The sequence below is a fragment of the Sus scrofa genome, chromosome 9 (assembly GCF_000003025.6).
Source record: "Sus scrofa isolate TJ Tabasco breed Duroc chromosome 9, Sscrofa11.1, whole genome shotgun sequence".
Classification (NCBI taxonomy): domain Eukaryota; kingdom Metazoa; phylum Chordata; class Mammalia; order Artiodactyla; family Suidae; genus Sus; species Sus scrofa.
Window position 1 is genome coordinate 33,470,397 of NC_010451.4, and position 27,018 is coordinate 33,497,414.

The following is a 27,018-nucleotide window of genomic DNA, read 5'->3' on the forward strand; positions in this document are numbered from 1 at the left end:
CTAAGCTTGATATATCTAGCAGAAATATATATTTATATATATACATATATACACATTTCTAGGCACTTAAATATTATTTTTCATATCTGTCAGACATTTAGAATGATGGAAGAAAATTAGTTGACTGTACTTCTAATTTTGGATGGTCGTTAGTAACTGGGAATGAGGAAAATATGGAGGAAATGGAAGAGGAGGCTCATGGGGCAGAGTGGTTATTGAGGTGTAAACATACCTGTTGGGGAGAAAAGCCACAAAATGGGAATTCTGGGTCAAGAGGAAGTTGAGATGGTAAAAAATAAGTAGGCATTTACTTAAAAAATAAGTAACACACAAAAAAAAGTAGCTACTTAAAAAAAAAAGCTACTTTAAAAAGCTATTTAAAAAGTAAGTAGCTACTTAAAAAATAGGTAGCACTACTGTTAGGGGCCTTACCTATGTTAATCCTTAGAATAAGCCTAAAAGGCATATGTTATTTTCCATGAGATTCAAAGAGGTCAACTAATTTGCTGAAGATCACACAATGAATCACAGAGCAAATTTTCTAACTCATCAATATCACAGACAAGTCACTGCCCACAATTCTGTCTTCCGAGATATTTGCAAACAGGTAAGGAGATAAGCCACACCTTTACTTCCTGAAGTACTGTAGATGATGTTTTCCGGTCATTTCACTGAAAAAACAACTTTAGTCTTAGTAATTTCAGAAATTTTAATTTCAATGCTTTCCTTTGTTTATAGGAGATAATGGAAATCTCCAGATCTTTCTTAGTCCCCTTACAAACATGCATATACACACATGCATACACACACATAGAATGAGCTGGAGCTAGACTAAGGATGAGTGAACAGCTAGCCAAGAGCAAATGGGGAAAAAGAGGAAATCCCCCAAGGTCAAAGGCTTTTATTAGAAGGATCTTGAGGATACTAAATTTTGAGCAATCTGCAAGATGGAAAATCTGCATCCAAGGCTCTTGCCACAAATCCTAGAAAAAACTAGTTCCAGATGAGAAAAATTCCCTTGCTTCCTAACAGAAGCCAATATACCAATTTTTAAAGAAAAACAAAACAAACAAACAAAAAACCAGCATGCTCTTTTTAGACCTTCTAGATTGCTTCAAATTAAGATTTTTAAAAACTGAACCCACACTCAAATTTCACCTAATACACAAGGAAAGAAGCTCTAGGACTGAAAGTCAATAGAAATAGGAAATAACAGATTTAGACTCACAAGATGTTTTAATTATCAAATCCAGACTATAACAACAAAGAATTTAAGGAATAAAAGAAACGAAGAAATAAAAGTTGGAATCACAAACATGAACAAGAAACTAAGAATTGACCAGTCAAATTCAAAAATGAATCAAATGGAAATTTGCACTTTTCAGTTCTAGTTCCATTTACATCTTTTTCATATCTTTCATTTTTCTCCATAATATGTCCCTGTTTTCCATTAAATCTTTGAAAATATTTATATGTTTTTTAAAAGTCTTTTTTCTACTAATTTCATCATCGATCATTTCTACATCAGTTTCTATTACTAATTGTTCTGCTTATCATGGGTCACATTTTCCTACCTCTTGGCATGTCCGGCACATTTTACTGGATGCTAGACATTTTGAATGTTATACTTAGATTTAAAATTTTTCTTTTAAAATTGTTTAATTTTGGCAGGCATTAAGTAATTTGCAGATCACTTTGATCTTTGCAAAATTTTATTTTAAGCTTTTTAGAGAGAGTCTAGTGCAGCTTTTACTCTAGGGCTCACTATCCTTTCTGTGAAGGGAACTTTACTGAATGCCGTAAGTGTTCAATATTTTGCAATTCTGGCTGGATGGAACTCAAACCTCTCCAAGCCCTGTGTTATGTCTGCGAAGTGTTTAATTTATAGCTTCTTTGCAGTGCATGTGCAGGTTAGTATTCATCAGCATACTCAAGGGTATTCCTCTCAATTTCAGGAGTACTTACTCTATATAGATCCCTCCTCTTTCTATGGAGAAATAACATTTCTTCTATGGATAACTTGACCTTAGGCCTTATAAAAAACAACTCTAGGATTATTACACTGAAGGAGCACATATGTGAGAATGGATCTAAGCTACAAAGACCTGGATTCTTCATCTCTATCTAGATTCTTTCTGACCTTTGTATTTCCCCAGTCAGTTTTTTGCACTGTTCAAAAAGGATCACTTGAGCTGAAATGGGCTTGACTATTTCTTGGGTTTTGAGTTCATCAATGAGCAATGATCTGAAAATAAATAGAAAACTTACAAGCATTCCAAAAAAAACCCGTAAGTAATTAGTGAGAGCTTTTAATATTGTGCAATCCAGAGAATAGGGAGATTGTGTGTCAAGGTAGTGGAGAAAATTGAATTGAGCTGGAACGAAAATTTTACTGAAATGGGAACTTCCCATTTCATTCCTTCCCTCCAGGGTTGTAGTCATATACTGTAGGTGCTCCTTGGGGTTGTATGCGGTCTGGAGAATGCTGTCTGGACTTGAGACCACAGAATCAAGTGATCTTAGAAAAGTGGCCAAAACAAATATAACTTTTCCCTTTTTCCAGTTGCCTTATCTCTTATTCATCCCTTGGTACAGTAATATGGAAAATTGTTTTAATTAGGAGTAGGTCCCGAATAATTTTCAAAATACATATTCTGTATTTCAAGAAAAATTCTTAAAAACTAAGTATTTTCTTTCAAAGTTTTTATTTGAGCAAAATATATATTATATAAGATATTAGAAAAATCAACACTGACAACAGAACGAAGTTACATTATTACCATAATTATAATTTACTTATATATTACTTATTTTATCATTTAAAAAATTCTAAGTATTTACTCTGAAATAATTAAAATGATACCCTTGCTGAAACATTTAATGGTTATATAAATGAATCATTTTTTGATTTAGTTAAGGCAAAGAAATAATTATAATTTCACTGTTCAAAGATGTGAGGAAACAGCATGTTCTCTTGACCTTTGAAGGTGTCTCTTTTCAAACTTAGTAGTTGAGTCCAGTAAAAATTGACAACGAGGGTTTTCAAAATTGAAGAATCTTATTATGTATTTTGTATAATCATTTATCTATGTAATCACTTATCTGTGGCCTGTAGATTTTACCTTATTTTATGATAACATATCACCAGGCAATGCACTGGGCATATAGGAAGTATGCAGTAAATACTTTTTGAACTGAAGTTGACAAACATCACTCATTATATCATTCCTAACAACCAAACTGCGTGTAGCTTTTTAGCCTTCTGGTGACACGATGGAATAGGACATCATATTCAAGCACATCAGGTCCTTGGAAGAAATAGTAATGTTCTAAAAATGAAAACAAACAAATAGTTTAATTTGCTGGTCTTTCTTTAAAAAAAATAACATAGATATGTGTTTTTATAGGTTATTGAGGTTAGACAAGGTCTGATTCAAGATTATAAATGTTGGGTCTCAATGTTATGATCATTATACAACTACAGATGTGACAAATTCATTTGAGTAATAAAAAAAACGAAAAAAAAAAAATGTTGGGTCTCATGGTTGAGTACCCTGTCCCTAGATATCTGACTATTGTCAGTCTTTCACTACAAATGTCTTCATTAACTTTACTGAGAAGGGGAGTTCCCATCGTGGCTCAGTGGTTAACAAATCTGACTAGGAACCATGGGGTTGTGGGTTCGATCCTTGGCCATTCTCAGTGGGTTAAGGATCCAGCAAGCCAGCGGCTGCAGCTCCGATTCGACCCCTGGCCTGGGAACCTCCATGTGCCTCAGAAGCGGCCCAAGAAATGGCAAAAAGACCAAAAAACAAACAAACAAAAACAAACAAAAAAAAACTTTACTGAGAAGGTAGTTTGGTTTTTAGGGCTGACCCTTAAAATACATATGGTTCTCAAAATCGCCCTCCAGGTGGCGAACTCTGAGTGGAAGAGAGGAGAATGGACCCAGGCCAGGCACACAAAAACCTTGATGGGGAAAGTCAAAAAGACAGAGGAGTGGGAATAAAACCCAAATATTTTGGTCCAATCAATTTTGCCTAGGCTGATCTCACTTAAATACATTCGCAAACACTAACTCAAACAAATTCAAGATTCTTCTGTCCTGCTCTCTGCCTCAGTCCACAAGAGCCCGTGAAGGGTAAAAGGAACTGAAAGAAATGTAAAAAACTCAGGATATAAAAACAGATGGGAGTTCCCCTTGTGGCTCAGCAGGTTAAAGAGCGGACATCTCTGTGAGGATGTGGGTTGGATCCCTGGCCTCGCTCAGTGGGTTAAGGATCTAGCATTGCTGCAAGCTGCAGTGTAGGTTGCAGGTGCAGCTTGGATCCAATGTAGCCAATGGCTGTGGCATATGCCTGCAGCTACAGCTCTGATTCAGCCTCTAGCCTTGGAACTTGTGTATGCTGCAGGTGTGGCTATAAAAATAAATAAATATTTTTTTAAATGAAAGACTCCTGTTTGCTTGACTCTTGGCTGCTATCTGCTCACTCCCACATACCATGCAGCTTGATATGATCAGAAATTCCAGAGACTCAGGCACATGGAAATGGCAACACTCATATAACCTTGTAGATCACCATAGTAGAAATAAACCATTGGTCCCACCTCACTCTTTCTTCCAGCCCCCTATTCTGAGCCAAACACACTATGTACTTTCCCTCTGTAGTCCTATGGAGAACTGCAGTCATTTCTCTTCCAATTTGGAGCCCTTTTCTCGGTCTTGGAGGCTTTATAATCAACTCAGTATTTTACAAAGGGATTTCCAGTATCTTCATAGTTTCCTAATCTACTTACTGTTGTAATAGAAGACTGCATCAATTGTAGGCCCAATTCCTGGGAAATATGTGGTAATCGATTTGGGATAGCCGGGGTCCATGATGTGCCTCCTCTCATCATACCTGACCAAAGAGATAACCAACAGAAACTCCATTAGAAAATGGATTTCATGACATTAAGCTTGACACTTCATGATACGAATCACAAACCCTACCTTATTCTCTCCTGAAAAGCTCTTCTTCAAAGGGTTTAAACTGCATCCATAAGAAAACCAAGGACCTAAACAGGTCATGGATTTATTCCAACTCCCCACAGGACTCAAACCGTAGGCTTCCTGAATTCCAGTCAAGCACTTTCTCCCCTCCTCCACAACACTTCCACTTGTGCTAGGACCTGCCTGTCTAATTTCCAGTTAGTGAAGACCTTGCAGGATCCACTATCACTAGAAAATGGCCTCCTCCTTTTGTTTTCTTGGGTCCAGGTCCAAAGGAATCTGAAAATCCATATACTCTCCAAACTGACCGATAACTACTATGTCTACATCTATACCACTGTTTTTCAATGTGTTTCTGCTATGATGAGTAAAATGACATTTTATTTAAAGTGCTCCTTTTAAAAAATGCAGGGAGTTCCCATTGTGGCTCAGTGGTAACAAAACCGACTAGTATCCATGAGGATAGGGGTTCAATCCCTGGCCTCGCTCAGTGGGTTAAGGATCCAGCATTGCTGTGAACTGCGGTGTAGGCCACAGACACAGCTTGGATCTGGAGTTGCTGTGGCTATGGTGTAGGCTGGCAGCTGCAGCTCCAATTCAGCCCCAACCCAGAAACTTCCTATGCTGTGGGTGTGGCACTAAAAAGTTACAAAAAAAAAAAAAAAAAAAAAAGGGTTGTATTATCTCCTGTCCTAAACCAAAAGTACACAGAAAAAAACTAAGTTGAAAGTAACTATTCCAGTCTTATATTTTTTTTATTCTTCTCCCAGAAGATCCACAATTTTTGGGAATTTAAACAGAACTGCCTTCTGAAAAACCCCATTCCCTGTTTGTTTCACATCTTAGAGGACAAGTTACTAACCATTAAGGCTTACCTCCAAAACTGGTTATCTACAAAAAAGTAGGTCTTATAGATACGGGGGTTAAAAACAGCAGCATCAATTTTTTTCACAGAGTAAGGGAAGCCCAAAGTATATATGCTCTTGGGATAATTTAACTGTGATTTCAAGTTGCTGATTAACCAGTATTTATCATCTGTGAAGAGAAAGGGTACATTGGAATCATGCAGAAAGAGTAGTAGAAATTCTCACTACAAACTCACTACAAAAAAAATCATTTTTTTTTATAGTTCTAAAATATAGTGGTCCTTGTTCTTAAACATGGTCTATGCGCTATGATTCTGTATTTTTTCAAAAGTATTATCATGTTATAGTTTACAAAATTTTGCAAAATGTTTTACATATCACCTAAGTATTTATACTACTTTAGACTATAGTTCAAAGCTACTATTAGTAAAATCTGCAGTGCTTTTTGGTCTATGTTTATAAAAAATAATAGTAGTTCTTTAATTTGTTTTCCTTGGAAGTAGATGCCATAGCAACACTAAAGATTGCAATTACCTTTAAAAAGAAAAACATGATTTCTGAATCCAATTTCATAAGCAGCTTGAATACCAGATGGTAAGTTTGCACCTAAAGAAGAAATTAAACTAACTCTCCTCTCTGGACGCTCAGGATGCTTCCACCAGAAGAACCTGACATGAAGCATTTAGCACATGTTAAAAAAAAGAAATACAGATTGAAGAACCATGAAATGCAAGTGGGAAGATGCTATGAAATAACTTAATGTTTCTTTCCATTATCTTCACATTCCATTCCATCAATGTTTATGTAGGAGCACCTCATGGAAAGGGTCTTAACAACCCTGATAATAACAATCATCTCAGTAGGAAAAACTGGAATATGGAAGTAGCTTGGAGTTTGGAATCAAAGGATCTAGATGTTAGTCTGACCCAACGACCCGTCACCAGTTTTGTAACCTAAAGGAAGTCAACTCAACCTCAAGTGTCTCAGTTCCATCATCTCAGAAATGGAGAATATTTGTCCTACCTACCAAATACTAATCTTTTCCACTATCCCACCCCTCCTATATTTGCTTCAATCTCTGTTCCAAGACAAAAACCATAAGTCATCCTGGAATTCTCTTCTTTATAATTAAGAATTATCTTCTAAATAGGAACTCTGGTACAGCCTTAATTCCAGACTTCACCATTTTAATTTAAATCTATGATTAAAATAGTCTGACTTCTCTGCTACTTATCTTTCCCCAACCCAGATTCCTATCACAGATCCAGTTTTTACACTCCAGTTTTCTAGTTTAAACAAATATAATCACGCCGCTCGCCTGCTTCAAGATCTTCAAGGTCTCTCCACTGCCTACAGAATCAAGTCCAAGTCCTTACTCACAAGTTTTATCTACTTCATTTACTATCATTTTCCACTATTCTTTGACAAAAAAAATTCTAAGGGCTAAGCCTTTAATATTTGTTAAATATGAAAATGATCCTACCTGTCTTTAAAGAAAAATATTTTATCTCTCACTGTAGTGACAGCATCAAAACTCAAATTGGGGTCACAAGCAGCTGGGTCTGAACTGTCAGGATTTGATGAGGGTTGATGTTTTTCTGGGGGTCCTGAAAATACATTTCAAGAAGCATTAGGGGTGAAAACGCCTTTTAGTTCATGAGAGGAAGAAACATTCTTTTTTAAACATTCAATTTTGTTGATGAACATATGCATAAAAAAATTAAGCTTTCTACAATGCTCACAAGAAGCATATGATAAAGATCTCCCCCCCTCCTCAGATGGTCGCAACATCATGGAGGAAAAAAATCTAATCACTCTGTTCTCCTGTTCTGATTAGACTATTTCTCTGTGTGTCCTCAATGGACAATAGTATGTAGGATAGAAAGAAGAGACTTGAGGACTCAGGTTTTGTCTCTGGCTTGAGCATTAACATACTATGTCTCTTGTGCTCATCTATAAAATAAAGATAATATCTGTGCTGCCTACCTCATGGAATTTTCATAGGGATCGCAAGAGAAGACAGATGTTAAAGTTTTATCCAAATTCAGATGATATGAGATTATTCATAAGAGTGAAGATTTTACTTGGGCAAAATGGTAAAGAAATTCAACTCACCATAGAGAGACTGAATGCCACGTATGTCATCAGCAGAGAGATGAAATGAGTTGTAGTTAATATACGGGAACATTATGGCTGTTGGATCATTGGAATGGCCAAGACCCAAGGAATGGCCAAGCTCATGAAGAGCAACTAGGAACAAGTTTGTGCCTAAGAGGAAATGAATCAAAAGAAGGAAAGAATAGTGAAATATACTGACAGCTAGAGAACAATAACACATTTGACACAGTGAAAAGGGAAACATTTAGAAATCCTTGACTTATTTTTCCTCCTTCTTGTACAAAGTTTTTCAACGTTGGCACTATTGACATTTTAGGCCAGATAATTCTTTGCTGTCAAGGCTTTCCTGTGCATTACAGATGTTTATAAATCTCTGGTTTTACCATTAAATTCCAGTATCAACCCCTCTACCACCACCAGTTTTGACAACCAAAAAGATGTTTCTGCACATGTCAAATGCCCCCTTGGGGAAAAATCACTTCTGCTTAAGGACCACTGTACTAGCAGAAAAATAAAATATATTCTGTTGTGAAATTTTCTAGAAAAACCCAGCTGTGTTCATTGCTTTTAAAGCATTCTCAACTCACATGGCCATGTTATGCTTTTAATCAGGCTTTAGTAACCATTCTTTACAAAACCCAAATCTAAGGCCATATTAAGTTCCATAGAGAAGTCTTTAGTAACCATTCTTTACAAAACCCAAATCTAAGGCCATATTAAGTTCCATATAGTATGAGCCACTAAGAAATACAACATAGTATGTTTAATCCTTATGCAACTGAAAGGAAGACATTACATTCTCTGTTTACAGATGAGGACACAGCATCAGTAAGATTAACTGACCAAACTAAGCACCTGAGCTAAGATTAAAATCCAAATTTTTTGGCTCTAAAAATTCCTTGGCTCATCCTTCCTATACATGATTCTAAATTAATTCAAAGAGAGTGTATTTACATTTCAGACCTATTTACAGTACCAAGTTATAGTTGTGGTTGTTCTTTTTTTTTATGTATGTCCCAGAGAATGCACTTTTGTAGATAAGAGATAGGGGTATGTCCTTACACACAAATTTCCTCATTCCCAGAAGATTTGAAAATTCCTGACTGTTACTTTAATTTATTTTTTGATACGCATTCTAGTCTAATGCCTTCATTCTGGTCTTTTTCTATGGCAAAGTTGAAGCTCAGAACTGACTTCCAAGAGTCACACACCACTTAGCTACAAAACCTGATCTTGAAATACTCTCCAGGACCAAAAAGTGAACAAAGAGTTCCCACCTCACTCATACAGATGTCTAGGGACACAGAACCTCCAAGCATCCACTGTAACACACGGGTCCAGTAACTAACTCAGAGATGCTTTCACTTCTCTCAAATAATGAGGAAGAAGAAGCAAAGACTGCTTCTCTTCAGTCTGCATAACACTGGAAAGGGTAAACAAAGCCTTTTACAATCTGGCCTAAATCTGAATTTTTCCCATTTCCAATTCCTATACTACTTTGTACAAAAGACCACCATTTGTTCCCATCTCAGAATAATGGATTTTGGTTGGTCTTCTGTTTCCTTTTATATATATTTTTTGCCTTTTAGGGCCACACCCAAGGCAGATGGAAATTCCCAGGCTAGTGGTTGAATTGGAGCTGCAGCTGCCCACCCCAGCCACAGCCATGCAAGATCCAAGGGACGTCTGTGGTTTACAGCACAGCTCATGGCAATGCCAGATCCTTAACCCACTGAGCGAGGCCAGGGATCAAACCTGCATCCTCATGGATACTAGTTGGGTTCATAACCCACTGAGTCACAGCGGGAACTCCCTTTTGTTTCCTTTTAGTTTGTGGGTTTCTCAAGGGCAGGACAGTATCCTTTTCATCTCTGTATCCAAACACCCCATCACTTGCCACCCTAATAGAAACTCAGTAAACATTGTGCAAATTGTTCCTTTAATTCACTATGCCAAAATTGGGCTGAGGATAAGCTTTTTAAGTTAGAATTTTCATAAATAATTTAGTTTTTTGGAAAGTGTAGAATTAAGCAAATCAAAAATTAGGCAACATGGACAAGTGGAAACTATAGCTTGAGCTAAGATAAGATCTAGGAAGTAAATGTTCTGGCCTCAGCATTTTCATAAGGTAACTACTAACCTGCTCTTTTCTTTATCTGTAAGGATCTACATTAAATGACTTTCCTAACTTTCTTTAGAATTCCAAAAATTCTGCTAGGTTAATTAGTGTACATCTCTCCTGTCAGATGAAGAGATGATAACTTAGTACTTATGAGCACTAAGTAACCTTGGATAAAACTGAGGCCGATTTAATATGTCTAGCTGTGGCTTTGAGGCTCAGCAAGGACCTAATCCTACGTCATTTGTCTTTGGACAATGAAAACATCCTCTTCTCAATCAAGGATTTTATAAGCCTGAGGTTATGTGTCATACTAAAACAAATAGCCTTTCTAGTCTATAAAAATATTGCCATCCAATACATGCAATATCAGCCAGAGAGGGGGATTGCTGAGTAAAACCTATTCTTGATGACTTTCTTTTAATTTACTTTCCATATGAGTCAGTCATATAATCTAGAATTTCCAATAGGAAGGTTTCCAATACAATGGTTTAAATTTTCCACGGGATAGTGACTTCTCCAAATAACAGGGGATACTAGCTACCCTCACCTACCAAATGTCTGGGAGAGATGCTCAGTTATAGCCCCTCTTACAGAGGGTTTTGTTAAACCCTCTGTACATAAGGTTTTGTTAAATGACCAGTTGGAATTTGGAAATTTTTATCTCTGAACCATAAGAATCTATATGATCATATAACCTTATACGGATCTCTAAATTCTCTATAACTTCATCTTTCTGTGTCACTATGAATCTAAGAATTTGTCAGCATATAATGAATTGTGCAAAAGAATACCCCATCCTAGGATTATTGGACATACACAGAATTTGTATCTGTGTTTGCTTGAGTTTATAGATTTGCACTGCCAAAAACGGATCCCTTAAATAACAGCTTTTTTTTTCTTTCCATACTATGATTCTTAAGGTTTATGAGTTTATAGATTATCCTCATAGATTCTTAGGACTGCCCTTTAAAATAATCTAATCCATTACGCTCCATTTATAGAGGGTAAAATTGAAACAAAGTATTAAATTTTATTGAGTGACAAAATTTTAATCAGCTTTCCAATCTTATAATCCTTTCTCAGAATATATCCTTTCAAAATCAGGGTATAACTTAGAATTTGTTAGGATTTTCCTGTTTAGAGGAGTTTGCCGGGGAGGGGGGGGTGTTCTACCTACCTTTGTTGTTTTTAGTCCAGATTTCAGCCTCATCAAAATGTGCATCTCCACCAATACCAGGTCCAGGTGCAAAAGCATGAGCTAGGACTCCCCCTTGGCCATCAAAAGAATTGAAGTCTCCATGCTCTTATTTAAAAAAAAAAAAAGAAGGAAAAGGAAAGAAGTCTATCAAGACATGCTCTATAGGTCATACTAAATGAGACAGATGAAGTAAGTCCAAGTTCTCTACCTCCAAGTGCAAATTTTATCATGATGTCAGCCTCGCCTGCATCAATCTTTCTGAATTTCAGGGGGGTCACATTACTCCATGCTTGAAAAGCTTTCTGGATGGCGTAGTCAACATCCTTAGGCCTCATGTCAGGGGTGTAATTGTTGATTCTTTACCAGCAAAACAAAAAGGTGAAAAACACATGGAAACCATGCATTAATTTTGCCTTATCACAATACTTCATTTCTGCTAGCATCATTAGAAAATGAAGCATTTCATAAATCTGTAGTTCAGATGAGGAAAATTCACTTCATTGGCTACAAAAACATTTTTCTTTGGACACCTTACTCCTTAGATAGACTCTAACTTGATTTCAATTCATTTATGATTTACAGATCATAATTATGAAGGATTTGCATTTATAGAAGCTTCTGCCTTTGTTCCTGCTCCCAGACTTCTGCATTTATCCTTCTAAACTAGTCTATAAAACTCTCCCCTGCCTCTTATTTATTGTAGATTAAACTTCATTTTCCTTTTATCTACAGTCTTCCTATTCTGCTGTGGACCAAAAACCAAACAACTCTTTGTTGAGGAACAATCCTCCCCTGGGTTCCCAGTCTAGGGGTCGAATCAGAGCCGTAGCCACCAGCCTACACTACAGCCACAGCAATGTGGAATCCAAGCTGCATCTGCAACCTACACCATAGCTCACTGCAATGCCAGATCCTTAACCCACTGAGCTAGGCCAGGGATCAAACCTGCATCCTCATGGATACTAGTCAGGTTTGTTACTGCTGAACCATGATTGGAACTCCCAAGAGACACTATTTTAACGCAAGGATTGTGTTAAAAATTGAGAGAGGCTTCCTATGGACTTCCAGAGTCAGGGCTTTATCTAGATGATTCAGGTTTCTAGAAGACAGGGGGAATGTGGAAAAATACTTGGCTACAATGTTACCTGTAGGTGAGAAAATGTTTCTTCCATACTGGCCTCCCTGGCATGAACATGAAATTATGAACATCGGGCACTCCACATCGAGGTTTGTGCATCATGTCCAGAGTGGGTGCGTCCAGTTGTCCGGTCACATTTAGCCCCAAGAACTGCTGCATTTCCTGAATTTTATCCTCCATGGAGTGCCCATTGACTTTAATTTTTGTCATTGGCGTTGTTTCTATCGTCAGCCCATAAAACTTTCCCAAGAACTTCTAGGAATAAACAAACAAACAAAAGCCATTTATTAATACAGTATTATATGTGGAAAGGTTTCAGTCAAAGCTCTATATTTATAATTCAACTGAACACTGATACTTTTCTCAAGGCAAGATGCCCATGTTGGGGTTACTCAGTTTTCCTAAATCTCTCCCATGTATACATGTTATCACAGTTTTGTTTGATTTCCCTCTCTTAATCCATCTCATGTCAATTTAATTTTTAGACTAGCCAGAAGAATCTAGAAGGGTAGAGAAAAATTGCTTCTTTCCAGACGTCTTTTTCTTACATTCTTCTTTGGGGAAGAAAAAAAATAAGTGCTGAAAGCAAATAGCCTCTTTAAGCAGTTTTCAACTAGTACTTTTCAAGATAAAACTGGTCAGTGCAATAAAGAAAAAAAAAATCAAGCTCTATGAACACTATAGTGTTAATACTTACCTGAGCAAATACCACATGATTTTCTTCAGGGCTTAAATCATTCAGGGGAACAGCTCCAACAGCAGTGACCTGCAGAACCAGGATCAATGGAAGAAACTTCATTCTGCACTTCTCCTGAATGGTTTCACCCATTTTACTCTCTGTTCCTTTTTAGTTTGAGTTCCGTAAATGTCTCCCTTTATATAGCTCTTAGGCCAGGCTCTCTGAACGTGAAATCCTTTGCATGACTCACAGTTGATCTCATCCTTTGATTTATCTCAAAAGCATGAAACACAAGTATTACCTTATTCGAGGACCAACAATGGGTCAATTAACATCTAACCCATCAATGGGTCAAACTCATCACTCACTCAAACAACTCAGAGTATATTTCTTCAAAATAAGCCTCAACTTCTAACCACCTTATAAAAATAAACCTTTATACAAGAAATATTAAGCACCTGAAATATGAAGAAGACTTAAAAATGCATTTTAAGGGAGTTCAGGATCTGAACTTTTACAGTAATACTTTCCTTATATGTATTATAGTTGAAATAAGCTTTTATAAAAAACTAAATTTAAGAAGTTAGATAAAGTTCTTTTGCTAGAATACTCTGTAAGCTGAATCTCGCTCCCTAGAGAACTGTGATCTAGAGATTGCATATTTAGAAAAGAAAAGTTTATAGCATCATGCTGTTTCGATGTTTGGTCTCTGTATTGTTCAGGCTAAGATCCTGTTCCTATAACTTCAGATCTTCAGGCATATAAGTTGAGACCCAATCTCACCTCTGTAGCTAGGTAGAGAAATTCCAGAGGTGAGTGTCCTTTCCTCCTTCTTGTTGGTAGCATGAAGCTCAACATTTCAACTTGGAAGACAGTAAAAGTTTGCCTCTAGAATCTCTCCACCTCCCTATCACCTCAGCCTTCTCCCTCCTTGGCCTAAATGTCTAATTAACACAGAATCTGCCTCTCAGTCAATAAAAAATATTAAAAGACTAAAAGCATTTAAGAATCAAGAAGTAAATTATAAGGGTAGAAGTGCCAGCGATGGGGCATCTTCCTGATTCTGTTTGAACAGGCTGCAGTTTGGGGGTATGTAAAGTAGTGTGTCATTGCTCTGACCCACCTTCAAGGTCTGGAAAATGATGGATGCCTCCCAGAATTTCCCTGAGGACTCCAGGTGAATGATTTCCTTCTTTCTTCCTACTTAAGTAAGAAAGGGTGTCCTTTGCATGTTACCTGGTATTTACTTCCAAACTCTGCCTTTTTCAAGCTCTGTGATTAAACCTCTGGGACCTTGAAGTATCCACTTGAAAATGAGGATAAGAGCATTTGTCTCCTTATGCTTTTGTGATGATTAAATAAGATAATGTATAATAAGTACCAGTACATTCTATTCATGCTCATTAATATTCATTATTTCCCCCTTGGCCTGAATAGACACTATCATTCATGTTAAGTTTGCAACCAGATGTGGCTCTAGGATTCATTAAGAGGAAGATAATGCAGAAGAATTGTAAAGTAATCCTTTCAAATATTGAATTTAACTAGATAATTATAAGAAGAGACAGTTCATCTAGAAAACAGGACAAATGGGATTTATTGGAAAATAAGGGCAATGTTTTCCACAAGCGAGCATTGCCCAGTGAGGGCAGGGACTGTCTGTCAATGTTGTTCACCACTGTATTCCTGGTGCCTAAAACTATCTTGAAATTAGTAGGTGCTCAATAAATATGTGTGAATGAACCTAGTTGGAGAATAGGGCATAAAAACATTAGCAGTAAACTTCCTTTGTGGGAACAATTATTACACAAGAGCATGTATTTCTAAACCTTTCTGAAAGCACCCAAAACTTGTCTTAGCCACACCAGGAAGGAATCAGGCTCTTGAAAGATTTTCAAGAAATCTATTAAGTGTAGGATGTAAGACACATGGTTTAAGCTGTCCAAGATACAAAGGAAGTAAAGAATGTCCTTACTGGAACTTTGCTAAAAACAGAAATCCACACCCAGTGTGGTCTCTGGGCCTTTGCTCTTCAAATGTCCCGTATTGGTCCTTTGTGCCCCTTGGGTCACCAGAGGACAGTGCAGTCAGTGGTCATAAACTGAGGGTCTGGGGTCAAGTTGATCTACTTTAGAATGTTAGCTCTATCATTTTATGACCTTGGGCAATGACTTTCATGTAAGACTTAAATTCTTCATTTGTAAAATTGGAAAAATAATGGCAGCTATCTCAAGAAGTTGTTTTAAGAATTACATTAAATTATAGGGAAAATTATTTAGCTAATGCCTGATATAACCTAAAGATTCAGTGACTTGGTATCTTCCTTCCTTTACTGCTCTCTTATGTAAGACATTTGAAAGAGGTTGGTAATGGGGATGAGAAAGGGAAGACAATTATCTGCTCAGACCAATCTTCTGTGGTAGAAGAAGCTGTAATAAGATGACCGAGGCTCAGACTGGAAGCTGAGACCCAATAGAGACATGGCTTCCAGGGAACAAACTGAGTGAAGTGGTAGTCAAGGGTCATTGGCAATGGCTCTGTGTGAAAACAAGCTTATCTATGAAAGTGCAAATGTAGCTGAGATCAGAGTTCCTCACAAGGGTGACTTTGTTTCCTTCTTGACAGATACCAACGCATTCTAATGTATATCCCTGATTTAATTACCTTTAGCTAATTGTTTTGTTAGCCCTGAGAATACAGAGGCAAATCAAAACATAGTTACCAGCAGGGACCAAGGAGGAGAAATGTTCCTCAAATATATAAAAAACTCAAGAAGTCAACCTTTCCACAAACAATCTATTCATACCAGAAGAAAACTTCAGGAGGTTAATCCTCTCCTTTTATGGATAAGAAATGGGAGTCTGGAAAAGGGAAGTGAATTGCCTAAGTCTGGGAAGTCTTCTGACTCTGTCCTGACTTATTGCTACAACATATATTATTTTGACACATAGTCAGTTTGATTTTTCTCCATTACTACTGCAAGCCCTGCAAAAACAATACTATAATACCCTCAGTAGTTTTAGTTAAAGTCAGGTTGTCCCCTTTACTGTTGCAAGGACCGGAAGTACCCAGACAGTCCTGGGAATGTTGTAGGTGGATCTGGATCCCCAGAGCAGAGGCTAGGCTGCTCTCTGGAGAATCACTTTTCTTTCTTTTTTTTTTTTTTTTTTTGTCTTTTTGCCTTTTCTAGAGCCGCTCCCGTGGCATATGGAGGTTCCCAGGCTATGGGTCTAACGGGAGCTGTAGCCACCTGCCTACGCCAGAGCCACAGCAATGCAGGATCTGAGCCATGTCTGCGACCTACACTACAGCTCACAGCAACACTGGATCCTCAACCCACTGAGCAAGACCAGGGATTGAACCTGCAACCTCATGGTTCCCAGTCGGATTCATTAACCACTGTGCCACATCGGGAACTCAGAGAATCACCTTTCTATAAACCTGCTTCCTGTCTTGGCCTGGGCATTTTCCTGCTGCCCAGGTTCTTTTACTGCCAAGACTGCCAGGAATTGGCCCAGAGCACCTCTGAAAAGTATATTCTCTAGAGTCACTCTAGCCAGTTGTGAGGACATAGGCAACTTAACTTTTTCATGTCTCAGTTTCTTCATATGTAAAGTGGGGATAGTTTTAAAGTTTTCTAAAGAATAAATGACAAAATCCATCAAAAGCATCTGGTTTCATATGATAAGCCCTCCATAAATGTTCACTCTTCTTCTACTCTTGCCCCTGTCCCTTTATATTAGTCATGCCATGACTAGTTAACTTTTTCCACATAGGAGGAAAGTTAACCTAAAAAAACAGTTTCAACCATAAGTGCATCTATCCCTAGCAAAGAAGCACAAGCAGCCTGGAGAAGTTCTTGTGTTGATGATGGAAATGGCTGGTAGGGTCCTCTTTCACCTTCTTCCAAAATCAATAGGAACATGACCCTACATGAACTCTTATTTGGCTGTCCCTAAGGCAAAGAGTGTCAGAGTGACTGGTTAGAAACCTACCACCTTCCAGACTAGTTCTCAGCCCAAACTTGTGTCAGTGGGGTCCCTAAACCCATGAGGGAACCTCAAGAGGAAAGATGCAGAACACTGGTGAAAAATATGGGATGTGTAGGGTTTGGGAGTGAGATCGATTGCCCTGGATGCAGCCCAGGGAGGTAGACAGAGGAAACAAGGAAGGTAAAGGTAGCAGTGTTTTTTTTTTTCTTGTCCCTTTTCTTCCCCCAGCAAATGGCTCCCCTTCAAACAACTATAAACTAATATACAAATCAGCAGGAAGCAGATGTCTTACGTGTACATATCGAGTAGAAACAATGTGATAGTATACATATAGGTATTGTTGGTCAGTTGCTTATTTTCCTGTGCTTTCCAACAACAAGGTGAGTACTTGAGGGTAGAGATAATGACTCAGCTATCTCTGAACTAGTTTGACTTTGAAGACTGGTTTAATGAGAAGATCAAGGATCAGGAAAAAGACTTGGCCTCAAACCTCAGCTATGTTTCCTATGAACTGTGTGACTTTGGGCAAGGTGTTTAAGTTCCATTTCCTCATCCATAAACGACCATTTAGGAGATTAAGTAAGATGATGCATGAGACTTCTCAGCACTATACCTGGTACAATGACAGCCTGCTCAAAAATGTTGGTTCTCTTTCTTTGGTGATATCTAGAACAGTGTTTCTAAACATTTCTTTCATTATTGCTCCCTCTGGGGGCATTTTAAACATTACCCCCATGAAATTTTAATACTAAAGATATACTATATACCTATTGATGTACTGAATGCATAACTGTTTTTATACATAAAAAAATAAGATTTTTTTCCCCCAATGACCAATTTTCACCCATCTGGGGGTGATGTCACCCCTACTGAGAATGAGTGTCCTGCAATAGTGTATAATCTACATTGCTGGGTCCATAAATGACCCATGAGACCAGTTCTGCCTGGTCTGATACAGCACCTCGCCAGATGGTTGATAAAAATACTTCTGTGTAAGACATCCTTAAACCCAAGATTTAACTCTGGATTTCAGAGGCACAGTTTTGTTCATAGAAGGTAAGCCTATTGAACTTTGTGTCACTGAAAAGTAGTGATATTCTCACAAAGGAATGACCATGTGTATTTGTGGGTTAGACCAACTCCCAGAGAAAATAAATTATTGGCTAGAAAGAGGGGAACAAATCAGAGAGAATATGCATGGTTTTTTACAAGACATTTTTTAAATTACTAAATTAGCTGTTCTTATATTTCTCTCTTTTCCTTCAGGCACCACTCAAGCTGCTAGCCAACTCTGTTTCTTGCCTCAATGTTTGTAACCCTGAGTACATTATTTACATTCTGACTTCTTTCCTAGAGCCTAAATCACTAGCATGGCTATGGTTTGAGAAGAGAGGGATTTTTTTCCCTATAGTGAACCAAATCTGGGAGTGATGGGGAATCTATAGGTTCTTGGTGCCATGAAAAACTGGGCTCCACTTCATAGCAGCACAACATTATATCTCACACAGCTGTACTAAGATCTATACATGCTACATATACAGGCTACATATAACATGGTCCTTTCTACATAGTATACTGTATTGTTATTATATAAACATATTATATACATTATTAGTAGTATATTTTAAGTATAATTTTCTAAATGTTTTGTTTCACTTTTCCACAAAGGGTAAAATACAATGATTTGGCAATCATCGTGAACCCTTTTTGAGCCTTCAAAGAACACAAAAGAGGGAGTTCCCGTCGTGGTGCAGTGGTTAACGAATCTGACTAGGAACCATGAGGTTGCGGGTTCGGTCCCTGCCCTTGCTCAGTGGGTTAATGATCCGGCGTTGCCGTGAGCTGTGGTGTAGGTTGCAGACGCGGCTCGGATCCCGCGCTGCTGTGGCTCTGGCGTAGGCCGGTGGCTACAGCTCCGATTCGACCCCTAGCCTGGGAATCTCCATATGCTGCGAGAGCGGCCCAAGGAATAGCAAGAAAAAAAAAAAAAAAAAAAAAAAAAAAAAACGAAAGAATGGTTGTAATAAACAGTCAATAAATAGTTGTTTGACTTTAAATACATTGTAATAAAAACATAGAGGTGACACCACTGGGCTTAGCTCAGGCTTGTGCTCACATTTCTGCAGCAAGCAGTCTCTTTTCCATGTACTCAAATCAGGTGTAATCTAAGGCAAATTCTTAAAATAATTAAATGCCCCCTAGACCCAAGACTTAGCTAAAGCTGTTAATGTGCATGTAAAACAAAAACAAAAAAAAAACCACATGAATTTTCCATTTCATCTTGTTCATGTCCTGAGAGCTTGTCTTTATAACCATTAAGCATATTTTCTCTGGTCTCTGCCAGTCAAAAGACCTAGGTACCACCATGCATCTGGCTGGCAGCCAAATAGGCTATGGATACAAGAACAACAGTTGGTCACAGTTGGTCAGAACTACAGGTAACAACTTGGGTTTGTGACTGTCATCTGAGGATTCTTTGACTATGCCAGCTTTCAGGCGATTTTATTATAGGGGGCCTACTCCATAAGAGGTCTTTGTCATTTCAACCTTGTTGCTTTGCTAGTGCTGGCACTACAGCATACTTACTGCCTAAGGAGCAAAGGTCTTTGCTTTCTTAGACTATTTTGGAGATTAGATCTTATAGGATGCCTCTTTCATCTGCAGTTAAGCCATAAAAAGCCTTATCTGGACAAAATTATAATTCAAAAAGATACATACACCCCTATGTTCATAGCACTATTCAAAATGGCCAAGAAATGGAAACAACATAAATGCCCATCGACAGATGGATGGGTAAGAAGATATGGTACATATATACAATGGAATACTTCTCAGCCATAAAAAAGAACAAAATAAGGCCATTTGAAGCAATATAGATGGGTCTAGAAGTTGTCATGCTAAGTGAAGTAAGTTGGAAAGAGAAAGGAAAATACCGTATGATATCACTTATATGTGGAATCTAAAGAAACAGAAAGAGACCCACAGATAGAGAACAGATTTGTGGATGCCAAGGGGGAGGGAATTGGGGAGGGATGGGTTGGGAGTTGAAGATTAGTAGATGTAAACTATTACATATATAATGGATAAACAATAAAGTCCTAATGTGTAGCACAGGGAACTGTATTCAACATCCTGAGATAAACCATAATGGAAAAGAATATAAAAAAGAATTTATATGTATGTATAACTGAAATTGACACAACTCTATAAATCAACTATACTTCAATTTTTAAAAAGCCTTGTTAATTTGAATCACTGTTAATATCCTGCTCTTCAATGTACAGATAATAAGTCGTTTGAATTGGAAAAACTTCTAAATTGGTACTTTTTATTTATAAAAGACAGTTTTATTGGTACCTATGGAAAGATCAAATTAAAATATTGAGACAAGTATAGTGGTTGATCTTAAGAACTCCTTAAAAAAAAGAAAAAGAACTGATTCAAGAAACCTAACTGAGGAGTTCCCATTGTGGCTCAGTGGGTTAAGAACCTGATTAGTATTCATGAGGATGCATGTTCAATCCCTGGTCTTGCTCATTGGGTTAAGGATCAGGTGTTGCTGCAAGTTGTGGCATAGGTCGCAGATGCAGCTTGGCTCTGGCAATTATCATGGCTGTGTAGCTCCAATTCCACCCCTAGCCTGGGAACTTCCATATGCGGTGGGTGTGACCCTTAAAAGGAAAACAACAACAAAAAAGAAAATATTGGAAGAGGAGGCAGAAGGAAGTATCAGAAAGAGCATCATAGGACTCCTCCCAGCAAGGTAGAAGTCTTTAGAGGGTTATTAAAAGTAGGATGAATAAAGTGGTCATTGATACAGCACTATCTAAGGTTGGGTGGGCAAAAGGGACCCCTCATTTGTCCGCCCAACATTAAAGATAAATATGTCCACTCTCTCTACCTGTGAGAATTAACATGTCTCTTCTATCAAAGGAAATCTTGGTTACTCCATTTTGCTCCAGTTTGGGCTGCGATGCCCTCCTGCAACCCCCTCCTCTTTACCTCTTCTCGCAGCAATAGTTTGTTTCAGTTAGCCAATGGAGAATGTGCGCCCTGACCTGACCAACGGGAAGGGGACAGGTATACCACCTGTGTTAGGGATAAATAGGGAGGGTCTTTTCTTCTTCATGAGTGCATTATGAGTACCCATGCCCTTCTGCAGAAATAAAGAGCCTTGTCGAGATCTCCCTGTATTCATGTGTCTCACTTTCCCACACTGACAACCCGAGCCATTCTCCAACATACCCTAGTTTGGAGAAATTTTAGAAGCTGGAAGGTGAATATTACAATGAGAAACCTGACCTTGACAACTGCTTGGAGGCAACAGGCCAATTAATCAAGTCAAAGACTGACAAAAGTGCCTCGGTCCCTTGGCTCAACCTCCCGCCATGACCCAAGGCTTTTACAGAGGAATGGGTAAAATGGCTGGGGGACGGAGAGAAGATTTAAGGACTCCTTGTTGTGGGAGCCGCCTGAGCTGTGGTACCAAAACCTACTGCTGGAACCCTGATTTAAAGCTACAATAAGATTGAGAAAAAGTAAGAATGCAAGTGCTAGGATTATAAAGGTTGAAATGTTTGAGCAGGTGTTATGTGAAGAGGTAATATTAACATTGCCTGAGTGTTTTATGAGAATGGATGTTATGTGTAGCTGGGAATACTTTTCTAGTCAGAATTGTAAGACTGAGACTTGTTGATAAAGAGGCTAGGCTTAGGAGTATAAGATTTGATGGGATTCATGTGTTGACTAAAAAAAAATAAATGCACAACCTAAAAGTTGAGAGTTAAGTGTTATTTGGGGCAAAATGAGGACTTATGACTGGGAGGCAGAATCTCAAGTAACCCTGAGAAAACCCCTCCAAGGAGGCAAGGGGAAAGCTAAGATACATAGGAGTTTTGCAACAAATGGCTGGTAGTAGGAACAAAAGTTTATTTTATTTTTTTTTTTTTTTTTTTTTTTTTTTTTTGTCTTTTTTTTGCTATTTCTTTGGGCCGCTCCCGCGGCATATGGAGGTTCCCAGGCTAGGGGTTGAATCGGAGCTGTAGCCCCTGGCCTACGCCAGAGCCACAGCAATGCTGGATCCGAGCCGCGTCTGCAACCTACACCACAGCTCACGGCAACGCCGGATCGTTAACCCACTGAGCAAGGGCAGGGACCGAACCCGCAACCTCATGGTTCCTAGTCGGATTCGTTAACCACTGCGCCACGACGGGAACTCCAAAGTTTATTTTTAATCATAGAAAACTATATATCTCAAGAAATTAGCACTGTTCTGTGTATGGGAAGATGAAAATTCTGGGCACACTGAAATCATTCTTTTGATGTGCACCTCAGCTATCTGGGGCCAATATCCTGTGTTTTCACATCCTGAGTTTTCCACAGGGAGTGGCTGCAGTCTGATGGCTGCTATATTGCAGGTATTTTTTTTTTTTCCCTTCCCAATTTCCCTCAGGCTCAATGGCTCATGCTTGGAAATGGTTGCAATCACGGATGACTGTGACATACTTTGTTTACTGATTTGGCAGGCAGTATTTTATTTCTCTGATGGGAGAATTTGAGGGAACACTGATGTATTTGAATGGACTTTATATAAAGTGGTCATGAAACTGAAACACTTCTGACTTGAACCCAGCCCAAATCCAGTGTGGGACTTGAAGCCATAGGTTTTTCTGGTTTGTTTGTTTTGTTTTGTTTTGTTTTTTTTAACTAAAATCACTCACCTAGTGTCTAGACTTACTGAGGCTCCAGTTCTTTCTGTCTCAGTGCAGAATGAATTCAGTGAGAGGCAAAATGATAGGCAAGAAATAGATGTATTAAGATAGGATGCTTGTGAGGGATACAGTCAGGCAGGTGAGGAGGCTCTGCCTGAGGACTAGGTGGGCTATATTTTTATACTGCAAGGAAAGTGGGGAGGGGGAAAAGACCACCTTCTTCCTCATTCTTTGAGTAGACATCAGGCATACATCACTAGAACCTCCTTTGAATTGGGTAAGAGAGAATTGGACCCTATAAGGTCAAAGTAGGACTGTCATGGTGCTTATTCAAATCAGCAGAAAAGTGGTAAATATATGCTAAAATATGTTGAGTTATATCAGATTTCCATATAATGAGAGTTTCCTACTTTGGAATGTCACCTTTCCCTTAAATTCCTGTCCTTGGTCCTAAGGATCATTATCTTGCTGAACTTGAATGCCTGCTTAACTAAAAAACTATAAATAAAAGTATGAGATATACCTCAGGTCATTAAATGGAAGATAAAATGAGACCTGCATTCAAAATCAGGACAGGATCAGCACTCCTGAGAGGGAGTGTGAAATAGGAAAGGAACCCACCCCCTGGGAGGCCACCTAACTGAAGGGAAGATCATCCAGGACAGAGGGGGAACCTCAAAACATCAGAGAGAAGTGCAGCAGATGGACTGAGGAGGACAAAGCAGAAAGAGAGCCACACAGATCATTGGTGCCACTTCCCCCGGATACCATGGCCTCAGATGCTTAGGTCAGGGCTGAGCACTTAGGCTCAGGCTCTGGAAGTCAGTAATGGGGAGAGGACTAGGACTGTGTGTAAACAGCCTGAGGGGCTAGGGAGCAGTGTGCCATGGGCTGGGGAATTCAGTGCTGCAGCTGAGGGAGCCACAGGAGGTCACCTGGGCCTGCAGGAGAAGAAAGGTGCCTTTGTTAGGGAGGGCAAGAGAAGGAGGGGTGGGACTGCCACAGGAACATCTTTCTCTACTTCCATGTGAACTCTCCAGTGGCAAGTCTCCTCTTGCACAGGCTACAGGGACAAACTGCTCCAGTCATCTCAGACTCCAGAGGTGGACACTGCCCCTCACCACTAAGGGTCCATGAGTAGGCACCACCTGCAGCCCCAGTCACCTCAGAGGTCACTGCCAAGGAGGGCACTGCAACTGAGAGCCACCTGTTGTCCTCATTCCCCTGGGAACTCACATGCCGAGCTGATGCCACTGCCAAAGGCACCAACTACACCTCCCTGAGGGTCACTGCCACTGCCCAGGGCCCTGCAACCAGGAGCATCCAAGGCCACCTCCTTGTGGGTCCTCACTACTGTCAAGGGCCCATCAATCAGGCACTAGCCACAGGCCCTGCCCATTGCCTCCATCTTCCCTGAAGTAAGTGAAGGCCATACTCTGGCATACTCCCTATCAAGGGGATAGCATCTTGAACATACTGAGAAGAGACAGCTAGCATCCAAACCAAAAGCATCCCTCATGCCAAATAAAATGAAATGAGATGAGATGAAATGAAATGAAATAAAATAAAATAAAATAAAATAAAATAAAATAAAATAGCAAGCACTCATGAACTACACAAGGGTGCTCTTGGATATGTACAGCCCTCCAAGACTACAGGAGTTGTTTTCCCTAAACTCACAGAATGAGAAAAATTTAAGGAAAATGAAGAAATTCAGGAACCATTCCCAGTTAAAAGAAGAATTCCCCTGAAAGATCAAACAATGAAGCAGACCTCTGCAGTCTAACAGACACTGAGTTCAAAAAGGAGATAGTGAAAATACTGAAGGAATTAAGAGCAGATATGAACAGTCATTCAGATTACTTTAGAAAATATAAGGAGGAGCCAAGAAAAATTAGAAAATTCATTTGCAGAGATGAAAGCTGTGTTAAAGGCATTGAAGAGCAGAAAGAATAATGCAGAGGAATGAATAAGTGACTTGGAAGATAGAGTAATGGAATCATCCAATCAGGACAGCAGACAGAAAACAAATGAAAAAAAAAATGAAAGGAATAGAAGAGATCTATGGGATAATATAGAGTGGGCTTATCTCCACATAACAGGGGATTCTAGAAGGTGAAGAAAAAGAAAAGGTGATTGAAAATATATTTTAAGAAATTATGGCTGAAAATTTTCCAAATTTAAAGGAAACATATCAAGATATAGGAAGCACAGAAGGCCCAAACAAGTTGAACAAAAACAGACCCACATTAAGACATATTATAATAAAAATGGCAAAAGTTAAAGATAAGGAGAGGATTCTAAAGACAGCAAGAGAAAAACAAAGAGTTAGTTATAAGGGAACCCCCATAAAGCTATCAGATGACTTCTCTACAGAAATGCTACAGGCCAGAAGAGACAGTCAGGATATATTCAATTTCTAAAAGGAAAAATTTTGCAGCCTAGATACTCTACCCAGCAAGAATATCATTTAAAATAGGAGAAATAAAGAATTTCTCCAACAAACAAAAACCAAAAGAATACAGCAATACTAAACCCATTTTAAGAGAAATACTGAAAGGTCTCCTCTAAATAGGAAAGAAGTAAGAAGATACAGTTTGGAGTAAATCACAACTGGAAAGTAATCACTTAAATAAGCCAGTATACAGATCTAAAAGGAAATAAAAATATAAGGAATGGAAAATGCATTTTGTTAAAGGAAAAGAAAGTAATTTTGTCCCAAAGAAATTAAGAAAGATATAGGTAAAGATAAAGACATATATATATAGAGAGAGAAAGAGAGTGAGACTGTGCTTAGGACAAAATCTGAATGTTAAAACAAACAATAAATGATGTTATAGAAGGTTTTGGAGAAAGAAACCCTGAAAAAAGTGTTTTGTGTGCAGTTAGGACTGGCTACACTTAGAATGAATTTAACTGAGTGAATAAATTTTAATATGAAAAGTTAGCTGATACAAAACTAGGATCTGGTTTTCTCCCTGTTAGGAGGACAACCTATTCTAGATATATTGATCTGCTTTTAATAACAGATTATAAAATTTTCTTTATCTCAAGTAAATCTCTTGCAACTTTCTGTATTTGCCTTTAAGTCTTTTACTAAGATTTCTGTTAAGTGAATAACTAATTATTGTTTCACAGTGACCTAGATTCTATTTGATCAAATGTGAAACTGCCTTCCTCACCCTTTGAAGTTCCAAACCACTACCCCTAACATACTCTGTCTTTAGTTGAAGATGGTATTTAAGATGAGAGTTTTGGCCATTTTGATGAGTAATTCAGTTTTCCTGGGTCTCTCCCATGTATATATGTTATTAACTCTGTTTGACTTTCTCCTGTTAATCAGCCTCATGTCAATTTAATACTTAGCCAGAAGAATATAGAAAAGTAGAGGAAATTCCCTTCCTTTCAAGCCCAATCTAGAGAATGAAGAGTCAAAAGAAGGAAACACAGACACACACACACACCCCCCCACACACACACAAGGAAGAGCAGAATGAAGCCTTTTAAGTTTTACTTTACAAAATTGGAAGTGGCATTCTCTCTTCTGCAGTTTAATTGCCTAAATATCTTAGAAAGATACAAATAAAAAGAGAAGCCCCTTCTTAGCACCAAGGAAATTAATGAGCTTAAGTTTCATGTCTTAGTTTCATTATGAATAATAAATCTCTTGGGATTTTCCAACCCAAGTCAGCCCTAAGAAGATCTACTCTGTGGAGAAAGCAAGGAACTTCCTTCTTTCTAATACCAAATTCATCAGATGATTAATAAGTCTGGCAAAGAAACATGAATCATAGTTAGAATTCATTTCATAAATCCAAAATATCTCTGATTTAGGCATAATTCAAGGAAGTTCAAGAAAGCCCTTCGTGTCTTTAGTCACAGTCTTGACTTCTTTGGGAAAGACTCGGATCCTGCTTTTCTTTCATCCAAGTGCAGCCTGTCCCGTAGTGCCCAGTTCCGGTAACATAACTCCCATGAAGTCCATTTCTTTGCTTCAAGAGTATTCAAGCAGCTGACAGGCTCTGTGTTTTTTGCTACAGTGCTTGTGACCCTGAGCAGGTTATTTGCATTCTGATTTCTTCCTCAGAACCTAAATCCACTGAAGGAAGCCCGAATATGTCACCAAAAATATGTCTCTTTGATATAAAAATTACTTTGAGTTGAAGATAATTAAAAAGTTGCAAATGCAGGAAAAGCGCTC

At 38.4% G+C, this 27,018-nt stretch overlaps 1 protein-coding gene across 1 annotated transcript; it reads right to left on the reverse strand.

The window, feature by feature from the left end:
• On the reverse strand, window positions 3,229-13,234 carry MMP12 (matrix metallopeptidase 12). Its single transcript, NM_001099938.1, has 10 exons — window positions 13,133-13,234; window positions 12,443-12,690; window positions 11,506-11,654; window positions 11,277-11,402; window positions 7,975-8,127; window positions 7,343-7,466; window positions 6,394-6,527; window positions 5,869-6,028; window positions 4,798-4,901; window positions 3,229-3,329 (listed from the first exon to the last, which is right to left on the reverse strand). Exons 1-10 carry the CDS (start codon window positions 13,232-13,234, stop codon window positions 3,229-3,231), a joined length of 1,401 nt encoding a protein of 466 aa, NP_001093408.1.

What these genes read in the sequence shown, in the direction of transcription:
- MMP12 (NM_001099938.1), bottom strand. Translation starts at nt 13,234, where the DNA reads ATGAAGTTTCTTCCATTGATCCTGGTTCTGCAGGTCACTGCTGTTGGA. An exon ending in CTGGACTAAAAACAACAAAG is followed by an intron (nt 8,128 to 11,276) that starts GTAGGTAGAACA and finishes ATTTCCTCTTAG; the next exon opens with GCACAAACTTGTTCCTAGTT. An exon ending in TCATGTTTTTCTTTTTAAAG is followed by an intron (nt 6,029 to 6,393) that starts GTAATTGCAATC and finishes TTCTCTTCACAG; the next exon opens with ATGATAAATACTGGTTAATC.